At 35.0% G+C, this 12,734-nt stretch overlaps 1 protein-coding gene across 1 annotated transcript; it reads left to right on the forward strand.

Moving 5' to 3' along the window:
• Window positions 1-1,539: 1,539 nt before the first annotated feature.
• LOC149413282 (alpha-tocopherol transfer protein-like) lies at window positions 1,540-7,764 on the forward strand. Its single transcript, XM_089645452.1, has 6 exons — window positions 1,540-1,660; window positions 4,342-4,498; window positions 4,808-4,952; window positions 5,721-5,828; window positions 5,985-6,201; window positions 7,613-7,764. The coding sequence occupies exons 1-6, from the start codon at window positions 1,540-1,542 to the stop codon at window positions 7,762-7,764; spliced, it is 900 nt and encodes a 299-aa protein (XP_089501578.1).
• The last annotated feature ends 4,970 nt before the right edge of the window (window positions 7,765-12,734 follow it).

Below are 12,734 nucleotides of genomic sequence, written 5' to 3' on the forward strand. Positions count from 1 at the left end.
AATTCATATGATGCATGGAGATATTTTTATGACTTTTTCAAAAATTAATTGATTAATAATACCACAATTGTGACAAAAACAATCTCAAACAAAATTAAACCCTTAAATTCATGGATAAACTATTCCATTATTCGTAGATGAAGCTCTACACAACAAAATGAAATAAAATCCATACGACATAATATCATTAAACATCTATAAAAGATGTAGAAATACGTGCGGTAATGTCATTAGAAAGGCAAAAGAAATCTACTATAGAGACAAAATCAAAGGAAGCAACATACCAAAATCCCCAAAAAATCCCAAAGCTCGTTGCAGATCATATCAATAATTTTTATATTAATATTGGCTCAAATCTTGCATCTCGTCTACCAAATTGTGAAAATGATCAACTTACTGAAGCAGGACTTCAATTTTCCAAAAGAGCAATCAATCTTCAAACTGTGATGGGGGAAGAGATTATAAAAATATTTAATTATAAAAAACACTTCTTCTACCGAAGCTGATGGGATAACAGCCAAGATTTTGAAAACGCTGTCTACGGAAATTGCACTGCACTTAGAATAAAACTTAGAATCACTCAGGGACACTTCCCCTCAAACCTGAAACAAGGTTTCCTTTACACAGAGAAACAACTCGGTCTTTGCACACACTCCTTGTCTCATTCACATTCATACATCGTTTCATACACACTCTTCTATTATTCTGACTCTTGACATGACCCGACTCAAGTATCTGATTCACTTGATCGTGCCATGTCTTCCTCGGGCGTCCCCGACTTCTGCTACCATTCACATTTGCATCGTATATTCTCCTTACACTCCTTTCTCTACTTGCACAAACCATCTGAGCGACCCTTTCTTGATCTTACTCATTACGCTTACATCAGCCTTGCACTATTTTTGAATCTCCACATTTCTCACACGATCATACATGGTTTTACCACACATACGCCTCAGGGATCTCATTTCTACAGCATTCAGTCTACTTTCATCCTTTCTCTGCCAGTTCCATGCCTCACTTCCGTACATCAGGGTAGGTACCAGCACTCCATTGTGGACTGCTAGCTTCGCTTCTTTGGACAATTTTTTTTTAGCGCCAACTGCGTTCAGTCCTCCATTAATGGAGTTACCTGCATTTACCCTTCTTTCAATATCTGTCAGCCTTCCCATCTCTCGTAAACATGCTTCCTAAATACACAAACTCATCGACCTGCTCCAAGTATTCCCCATTCAGAACTATAATGCACTATGTTTTCGTACTCACTCTTTCAAACACCATTACTTTAGACTTACTTACATTCATCATTAACTCATTCTTCATACATACTTCGTTCATCCTAGACATGAGAGACTGTAGATCTTCCATTCTATCAGCAATCAGCACCGCATCATCAGCATACAACAGGCAACATACTCTCAGATTACTCAAATTCGCGCCCAATCCCACCTCTTTCAATTCTTGCATCAATGTATAGATTGAATAACCATGGTGATACATTATGATATATTATTATTATTATATGTTTGTTTTAGCACCATGGCGTTAACGCAGATATCGGTGGAAAAAGAATTCGAGAAGAATCCAGATTTGAAGCAAGAAGATCTTGACAATATTAGAGAGTGGGTCGAAAAACAGCCGCATCTACCGAGTGTGTCAGGTAAATTGTTGTGTTTATTTAGGGATTGGTATAAAAACTACTAGCACCTAGTTGTCTATATATTGTTATTGCGTTTGAGACTCCGTAGTAAGCGTTCAATTAGAATAAAAATATAAAAATACGAATGTAAGATGGAGCGCGCTAATATTTAAATAATCTACCCGTAAAAACATTTTTTTTACTGTAATATACAGGGTGTATCGGCACGTACCCGACAAACTCCAGCTATTCCTTAGCACATTTGGAGTAAAAAATGTTATAGGCACTTTGCTGTCCGGTAACATTTTTTTTTAATAAAAAATTTACTATTCACATTTTCACCACATGTCACCAATGTTTTATCCTTTGTCAAAGTTTGAAAACCCATCTGGCAATATTTTGTTCGAGTTTCGTTGAATAATGTACGTACGTACCTACGTTGGCGCGCTTTTACAATCACAACGAAATGGCACGGCACCATTCGTCTCATTTTTAACTATTATTATTTAGTGTGTACAAAAGAGCGAGGACACTTTTTGACACACTTGCTAATAACAGCTGTTGAACACGAGAAACAATGCAAATGACAGTGACGGAGTGTGGATTTTTTATTTATTTTTTGTTTTTAATGGAAAAAAATGTTACCGGACAGCAAAGCGCCCATAACATTTTTTACTCCAATTGTGCTGAGGAATAGCTGGTTAAAGTTTGTCGGATTCTTGCCGATACACCCTGTATATATATATTTATATTTATCGGTGTATTTGACTGAGAACTCTTTTTTTTTGGGTTTGACTGTTTTAAACTTTTAAAATGTCTTTTAAAAATAAAAAATAAAATGGGTTGACTGGGGATTGAACCTTCCTCCCCAGGGAATGACTAAAATGAGTGAACCATTGCTTAATCCTAATTGTGTGGTACCGAGAGTTATTTCATATATTCTGATGTAAATTTTAATAATTTCTTTCAATTTAAGAGAAATGCGCGTATGGGAAAATTGAGTATTGATACTTTATTCTCTTCATCCTTATAAACTTTTACTAAATTCGTATAATATCGGAACACGTGTTCATGCACGTGTGTTTGTCTTAATAATGTATAATGACGAAATGAGAAAATGTAAAAAAAAATAAAAACAAGTGTTGATAAAACATACATTGATGATTTACTTAAAGGTTACCAGTAATCCTATAAATTGATTCGTTAAGGGTTTGCAATCCCGTTTTTAACCGGATAACGAATAATTTGAAGACATTCTTAATAAATTAGCAATTTTTTTTTCAATTAGTTTTCTCGGTGTGCGGGTGTGCGCGTGAGTGCCAACAAATGCATTGTCATCCACAACGAGTCTATCTAACGAGATGATTATGCAATTCTATTAGCAATAACGAAGCTATATACGAAGTAGCGTCGAGTCTTCCGTGTAGTTATAATGTATGACTGTTACCATGTAATAAGATAGTCCGTACTATAATAAAAACCAGTAGTTAGAAGTTAGATCGTGTATCAGCTTATTATAAATGTAGTCAACTATCTAATTACAAGTATATTAAATCATTAAAATTTTATACTACTATTTAGAATCTGTGTCCTTCTTTGCTCGGGTCACAGTAACATGAGGAAATTACACCCATTACACGCTATTACAAAAAATAACAACGTAAATAAAAAACATCAAGTTTTTTTACTGCACCACATCTATTTTAAAACATTTTTTGTTTAACCCAGGATTGTGCCCTTTTACAAAGGACTGGAGTCAAACGTCACCAAATTTTGATCTGGTAGGACCGACATATACAGGGTTTTCCAATAAGAGGTGTTATTTTGATATTCAATCGTAAAAGATCAATGGTTTCGTTGCTTTTGTGGCACGTAGCGCCGTCTTGTTGAATGTAAACGTTATCCAGATCAAAACCATCTAATTTTGGCCATGAAAAATCATTAATCATCTCTCGATAGCGCAATCCATTAACCGTAACTGTTGCTCCAGCCTCATTGTCGAAAAAGTAAGGTCCAATGACTCCGCCGGACCATAAACCGCACCAAACAGTCACACGTTGAGGAAAGAGAGGCTTTTCAACAATAATTCTGGGGTTTTCCGAGCCCCAGATGCGACAATTTTGCTTGTTGACGAAGCCACCGAGGTGGAAATGGGCCTCATCACTCAAGATGATATGCATTTGATTCACTCAAGTGAATTTTAATAATTTCAATGCGTTGTTAAAGCGTGTATTGTTCAATTTTTATCAATGGCGTAGTTTTTACTTGTAAAATGTTAAAAAAGGACAGCTTCAAAAGTAACATCTACCGAAATAGCGGGCTATTCAAAATAACACCTCTTATTGGAAAACCCTGTATTATCTACTGTTGTCATCGGATTTATTTATGTAATTGATTACCACCAAAAGTTGATAGAATGCATTGTTATCGACAACGAGTCTATCTGTCGAGTTTCAGCTCGATCGGATGTCGGGAAGTAGTTTATGGCAGCTCACATATAATAAATGAAAAAGGTGTTCACATTCGTTTAGATATTACAACCCGAAATCTAAGTTCGTTCTATTTGTGGTTTTCTAAGGTTTTTGTAGCAAAAGTGCATATCTTTCCGTCACTATCAAGGTAGCAACCTCCAACATGCATGCACTACAAAACATTAAAAAAATTATATTGTTAATTCTTATCAAAATTGCTTATATTTTCAGATCAAACTCTGATCCTCTTCCTCCACAGTTGCTACTACAGGGTCGAGTTTGCCAAACAGACGCTAGATACCTACTACACTATAAGGACCCACGTGCTTGAGTTCTTTGCCGAAAGACATCCATCTAACCCTGCCGTTGTCAATGCATTTAACATCATGTAATTAATTTGCTTTAATTGTGTATTTAAAAAAATTGAGAGTGTTAAAAATTCCACACAACTCCATTGTTTCACCGTGCAATTAAAAATAAAAATGGTTCAAGATCTTTTTTCGTATAGTATAAATAAAACAGGTACCGGCACAGACCCCTGCGTCATGCCAGAATTTGATGGAAAAGATCATCAAAAATTGAGTTGTCGATAAAACATTTTAATATTTTAGCGAAAGCTTATAGAATAAGTGATTTTTAATAATGTTAATAATTGGAGAATATGCAGGTTATCGATTAGTATAATTTGTTTTTTCAGATCATATGCCGTCATGCCGGAGCTGGGAAAGAATGGTGAACGTGTTTTGTATGTCAAAGTGAAGGATTCAGACCCTTCTAAATTCATTTTCACTGAAGCTCTGAAAGCCTTTCTAGACGTAGAAGAGATATTTGCATACGAAATGGTAAGTATTTAATTGTTTGTATCGTTTTTATTTTTGAAATTATTGTTACACTTCCTCTGCATGCCTTTTTTACAATTTGGGAGGTGGATTTGGGTATCGCCGCCCAGGAACCATTTATTGGATAACCAACACCTTTGACATAGGTCACCTCAAGTGTTTCGGTACGTTTGGTGATTTAGCAGGGTTGCCCCAACATCGGGTGAGGTGTGTTTAGGATGCCCTTGACAACCAGATGCGTGGCGTGCCAGATTGGGAGAGGCTGGTTTGAGGAGATCCTTTAACCACTCCAACTGGTCTCTCGAACCATGGCCTTGCGCTGCAGTGGGAGGGATATATTCATACATACTCCTGGACAAACTGATCCCTAGATTCCTACCTAACCCTCATATCTTTGACCTTCCGAGAACTTCCTATCATTCCTTTCCTAAAAAATAGACCCTCAGTGAAATTATTTTCCTCAGGGTCTCTTGTGTGGAGTTTATGTTAAAAAAATGCCTTAAGAACTGAAATATTAATTGAATAACCTGATTTTTATTATTTTTGATGATTAGTAGAGTTGCTGCATATTCTTATATATTTCGTAAGACCTCAGTAGTAGTCCTGTCCGTTTAGTTTTCACCAGATCTGTCATTTGGTGTGTGTTCTCCTCTCGTGAGTTCATTAGACATCTGGGGCTGGATTGGGACTGTTTTGGGACTATTTTGGATGCTGTTAACACACATATTATGTATCCGTATCAATGTTATTCAATTTTTTTTATGGTTCCAGGGAACAGCAGAAGGGTTCGTAATCATCTTCGACATGGACGGAGTTATGTTTGGTCACGTAGCAAGACTCGGGCTTTTGACCATGAAGAAATTCCTCACCTATCTACAGGTATATTTTCATGTCTCTTAAATGAATCTGCTCAAAAAACCAAAGTCGAACTAATCCATACAATAGCCCTGCACCAACAATCTCTCTTAGCTTCAATTTCATCTTTCCAACATCACTTTTAATTTCAACTTCATATATATATCTTTCCACTTCAAGGACGCCATGCCAGTACGCCTTAAGGGTCTCCACTTCGTGCGGCCTGTACCATTCGTGAACACTATCCTGGCGTTGATGAAGCCCTTCATGAAGCCGGAGCTGAATGCCATGTTCATGGTGCACAGCCAGGGAAATGACGCGCTCTTCGAGAAGCTGGGAAAATCCTGCCTGCCCAAGGAAATTGAAGGAGATGGACCGAACATAAAGGATATTGCAAGTGAGCGCATTATTTTAATAATTATTGGCACTAAAAAAAATTACATTCGCTCCAAAAAATAATTAAATAATTTCCCTCGGGGTCTATGTCATATTTGGGGATGCGGTGTGGGGTCTTGATGATGAGAGGAGGTTCTGGGAAGGAAAATGTATCAATGTGTCCAGGAGTGACAAACGCATGAATCTATACCGCCCACTGCAGTGCAAGGCGATGGGTCGAGATATTCCAGCTGGAGAGGTCACAGGGTCTTCCCCAACCCGCTTCCCCCAATCCGGCCCGCCACGTATGCATCCGTAACCAAGACCTGGACAAACCTCAACCCGCGTATACCTGCTAAGTCATCAAACGTAGCGAACCACTTGGGATTACTTATGGCAGATGTGTTGCTTATCAAATGAATGGGTCCTGGGTCGGTGTTACTCTTACCCTCCCCCCATAAGGCCAAAAGAAAGATATTTATTTTCGGTAGCGTCCGTCCATAAAATAAATGAAATTTTTTATTAATTTATTTATTTCTTTAAAATGGTAAAAACAATAATGAATATACAGGTATACAAGTATAATTACATAACGTGTAAGTGCACACAACGCGTGTTGTCAACATCGTTCTTCCATACTTCTGCTAATCTTATTCTAGACAGCGAAAAATACCTTGGCTCACATATTGATAAACATCTGACATTTAAACAACACGTAGAAAAATTAAAAGCAAAAATCATCCCACTAATTGGTGTATTTGGTAGAATTGCCCATCTCCTACCAACAGAGGTAAAGAGGGGATTATACTTTAGTTTAATCCAGTCCCATCTAAATTATTTAATAGAAATATGGGGAAACAAATACATTACATACCTAAATGATTTACAAACAATACAGAACAAAGTTATTAAAAAAACTCTTCAATTATAACCCGGACACTCCCACAAAAAGCTATAACAGGAAATGAAACTCTTGAAAATAAGAAAATTGTACGAATACAACATATGCCTCCTAATCTACAAAATCCAAAATGGACTTATACACACAAACACAACATTTAAACAAACGTCACAAGTACACGAACATTATACTAAGCAACATAACAAATTGTACACAAATACTATAAGGAGTGAAAGTGGAAAAATAGGCATTGGCCACGAGGGTGTACAAATATACAATCTCCTTCCAGATAACCTTAAAACGGAGAGTATAAATGTATTTAAAAAAAACTTTTCACTCTTAAGTTATCAGAACAAAATTAGAAAACTACTTATTTAATGTTGTATGTACTTTAATTTAAGTTAAGAAAGTGAAATGTAAAATTTCTTTTAACTTAATAAATAAATAATTCCATCCTTCCATGTGTGACCATTATTTGTCAAACTGTATTCAATAACTCTTTTATTTACGCTATCTTTTTGTAATTTTTCAGATGAAACCGTGTCCAAAGTCAACGCCAACGGGGACTATTACCTCCTTGAAGAGAAGCTGCGAGTCACAGAGTCTTTGAGACCAGGAAAGGCCAAGAACGAAGGGGACCTTTTCGGGGTCGAAGGATCGTTCAAGAAACTGGACATAGACTGATTGGGATCCAAACCAAATGATCCATTTATCACAATTTTAAAATTTATTTAACCACTAGAAAACAATGTACATAATTTATGAAATGGAAAACATGGTTCAAATTTGTTTGTTGTATTCTGTATTGTTATTGTTGCGTGCGGTTGCTTCTTACACAGCATTAAATAATGTCGTCCGTTTATAAGAGTTATTTATTTGCAGTTATTTTATTAAGATGCCATTTATGTAACTATGTATATCTGATGAAGGCAAATATAATATCCTATGCCAACGACACAGCTATCATAGTGAATGGGATCGACTGGAATATAGTTAACGAACAAGCAAATAATAGCATGAACACATTGAAACAATGGTTTGATACAAATCTTCTCTCATTGAACACTAACAAGACCTACTATATACATTTCTCAATTAACAAACTACAAACAGTCCCTAACATTAAAATAACACTGGTCGACATTTATTTTTTTAATTGCAGTCCCTTAAGCATAGCCAATTTTTTTATATGTATTTAGTATCCATAAACACGAAATGAATCCAAAAAATTTTTTGATAGGTCAGGTTTTTTTATTATTTAACAAAGTTTTTTTACATAATTCTTCTATAGTATGAGGGGTACTTAACAAAATTTCAAAACTAATTCAATTTATTTTTTTTGCTCCTGATTTGCGCTTGTGAGTATCTTTAGAGTCTCTCTGCAGGGTTCAGCAATAGTCTGCTAGCATAGATGGACTCCACTTTCCTTGGTATCGCTTTTCCATAGCCGGGATGTCCTGGTGAAATCGTTCGCCGTGCTCGTCACTGACATCTCCCATATTTTCGGGGAAAAAATTCAAATAAGAGTGAAGGAAGTGTATTTTTAGTGACGTGTTACATCCCATATTTTTATAGGCCATGAGCATTTCAGACACAATGCTGATATAGTCTTCACTTTTATGACTTCCAAGAAAGTTTTCGGCAACATTCTTGAAGGCTGACCAAGCGGCTAGCTCGACTGGTCTCAACACTGTTATAAAATTCGGATCAGTCAAGACCTCCCTTATTTGTGGTCCCACGAATATTCCTTCTTTAATTTTTGCCTCGCTGAACTTAGGAAATGTTAATCATGCCATTTACATCCTTAGACAAGCCTTTTACAAAAATTTTCATCAAACCCAATTTAACGTGTAAGGGTGTAAGTAAGATATCTTTAGATTTTACTAAGGGAGCATGTTGAATATTCTTCGTGCCAGGTTTAAGGTGCTTTCTAGTAGGCCAGTCTTTCTTGGCATAATGGTTTTTCCTGTCTCTGCTGTCCCACTTGCACAGAAAACAACAATACTTTGTATATCCCGCTTGCAGTCCTAGTAGGAGCCCTATTACTTTTAGATCACCACATATTTTCCATTCGTATTTTACATATTTATTTTTTGTTAACAGCAGCTTGTTGTCATAGTTATCTTTCATGTTTGCAGCATGACCAAAAGGAATGGATGGTCAAAAAATCAAAAAATCAATGATAACTCACGAATAAATATGAATTAATACACATTTTAGTAAAACTTAAAACCCATAAAAACCTGACGTGATAGAAAAAAACTAATCACATATCTGAAATCAGCGTGAAATTTCCTGTCAGATTTGGCTATTTTCGGTTAAGGGACAAAAAATGTGTGGACCAGTGTAATTATTCACAATAACAAATGTAATAAAAACATATGTATCCAAGGCTGTTCAATATTAAACTAAGTATCAGAAATTAAATATCTCGGAGTGATAATAGAACAACATATGAAGTGGAAAAGACATATCTGTGAATTGGTTAAGCGTATCAGAAAGTGTGTATACATATTCATAAGATTAAGAAATATTTTAAAAAGAAATAACCTAAAAAGAGTATACTACGCACTAATCCAGTTGTTAATTCAATACGGAATTAGGTCATACAATAAGATTCTAACCCGATCAAAGTGGTCCAGAAGCTAATCCTCAAAGTAATCCTCAAGAAACCCTCCACGTATCCAACAGAAACACTATTCACAGATTTCGGGGTGCCCCGAGTAGAAGATATATTCAAGAAAAATGCAATTATCCAAATTTATAAAGATAATATAATCAAAAAATTTGAAACCCACTTATCTAAAAGATATCAATACAATATCCAAATTCCAAAATGTAATACCAAACAAATGCAAAATAACTATAAATATTTAGAAATAAAGTATTTCAACAACCTTCCGATTGAAATAAAGAAATTAATACTTAAACTAAAACTGAAGTTACTCTTTTAGAAATAATTAACTAAATAATTGCCTGTTTTTCCCTTCATTGATATTTATTATCAGTCTATACTCATCTCCACTGTTTTTAGATTTTGTCTCTTTATACAAGGTGTCCGGAAACTCGTAGTACAAGCGGGAAACTGGAGAATCTACACCACGTGGGGAACCCAAATTAACATAAAGTTTTTTGATTTGAGCATTTTCACAAAAAAAAAAAACCAAAAAAATATATTTTTCGGCTATTTTAGGGTTAAAGTTTTTTCTGGTGTTAAGGGTTGAACAACAGATGTTTTAACCCTGCAGAGCAGAAATATTTTATGATTACACCGGATTAATTGAAGGGTGATTTCGAAATAATGCTTCAAATCCGAGTTTATTCATTTGTTTTATTTTCAAATAGTTTTAATTAGTTGGGTACTTTGATCTTCAGTAATAATTTATAAGAATTTGATTAAAAAAAAAAAAATCAACTTCTAACTCGATTTACTCGATAGCGAAAGCTCAAATCAAAAAAATATATACTACAAAATCGACTCCAAATGTGATGTAGATTCACCAGTTTCCCGCTTGTACTACGAGTTTCCGGACACCCTGTATATTGTTCCTATCATATATACAGGGTGTCCGGAAACTCGTAGTACAAGCGGGAATCTGGTGAATCTACATCACATTTGGAGTCGATTTTGTAGTATATTTTTTTTTATTTGAGCTTTCGTTATCGAGTAAATCGAGTTTGAAGTTGATTTTTTTTTTATTTATTTATTTTTTTTTTAATCAAATTCTTATAAATTATTACTGAAGATCAAAGTACCCAACTAATTAAAACTATTTGAAAGTAAAACAAATGAAGAAACTCGGATTTGAAGCATTATTTTGAAATCACCCTTCATTTAACCCGGTGTAATCATAAAATATTTCTGCTCTGCAGGGTTAAAACATCTGTTATTCAACCCTAAACACCAGAAAAAACTTTAACCCTAAAATAGCCGAAAAATATTTTTTTTTGGTTTTTTTTTTTTTTTTGAAAATGCTCAAATCAAAAAACTTTATGTTTTTTTGGGTTCCCCATGTGGTGTAGATTCTCCAGTTTCCCGCTTGTACTACGAGTTTCCGGACACCGTGTATACTTACTCATAGCATAATGATTCTATTTTTCTTATAATTAGTGTAACTCTCTCACCAAACACAAGAACCAGTTTCTTCATTAGTGAGATAGCGAACATGAATATATTTTGTAATGTAAATATATTTTTTATGTACTCATATTATATCCTGTACCCACTTTATATATGTTAAATTAAAACAAAATATGTCTGGAACTTTTTGGAAGTGGTGTGCGTATTACAAAGAAACATTTTCAACTTTTTTTTTATATGGGCAAATTTTTTCATAATGATAGTTTCTACTTTGACTATCTCGCTGGAAAGAGTTGAAAGTCAGTGAGACAATGCCATCCCCGATTGGGATATGTTGTGAGGCTGACGGTAGTGGGGATGGGAAGGAGATGAGAGATATAGAAAAGTGGGCGAGTACCTGACTATTTAGATCTAGACATCAAACACGACTAAAACCACATATAATTCACCATTGTCCAGAATATGTAGAATGGTCAACTCACCTTGATTTTTTTGGTATAAGTCAGAATGTTTTTTGTCGCTCACTATTCAATTGAGGAAATTTTGTATCACTATAGTTTTAGCGAGATCTTGACTTGACTTGAGACTTCTATTTCATTTCTATTTTCTTATGTTTTCCCTGTTTGTCTCTGCTTTTATATACCATCCTTTACTCTTGCATTGTACATTGTCACAGATCTCGTTTCGGTTTGTAATATATTGGACGTAAGTCCGTTAATTAATTATTAAATAAATAAAGCCATTTCAAGAAAAGTTTCAATTCTCAATGGTGGTCTTACAACAGGGCGATACTGAGAGTATTTATTGTCCTCTCGGAAACGTGCCGCAAGTGTACTATATATTATTTTGAATGAATAAATTGTGAAATAACACAAATTTATAAAATAAAATTTACTTGCGCACGCCGGGATTTAAAGCAGCGATCTTCAGCTTGCTAGTCGAGAGCCTTACCCCTCGACCATGGAGGCCGTCATTAAATTAATTTAATTGTAATTATTATTGTTAAATCTCTAAATTGAATTATACAATTCAGATAATAATTATTTGCATTCACAATTCTACCCTGGTAGTGACGACACCATAGACGACACCACCGACTGAAAAGATAAACGTGTAGATCAGGATGTATTTTTTAACAAAACACGTTCTTACAGTAGGTACCTACTGCAATTAATTATTGTCTGTTTAAAATGTTCATAGATATTTAGTACCTACCCACACATTTTTAAATAAAGAAAATTCACATTTAATGTGTTCGTATGTTTGTTCCACAACTGACAGACAGCATTAAGCAAAAGTCACAATAATATTTACGATTGGCGATAATTAACATTTTTGATCATGGTTTTACTATGTTCATTGTCAACTTAACATTTGTATGGTTGGTGATCACTACATCTATGAAAGAAGTTGACAGTTTTTCGGGATTGGAGGTGAAAAGAAAAATGACAGCCTGCGACAACGACACCATAAAATCTATGACTAGTGCTACATGCAAACCGCTTTACAACGGCTTTGAAAGGATGAACTTTGGCACGGAGTCCCACAGGGTCTTGGTAGACTCCCTGTTGTT

Source organism: Hesperophylax consimilis, chromosome 22 (genome assembly GCF_061612785.1).
Source record: "Hesperophylax consimilis isolate HC1 chromosome 22, BYU_Hcon_1.0, whole genome shotgun sequence".
NCBI classification, from domain to species: Eukaryota; Metazoa; Arthropoda; class Insecta; order Trichoptera; family Limnephilidae; genus Hesperophylax; species Hesperophylax consimilis.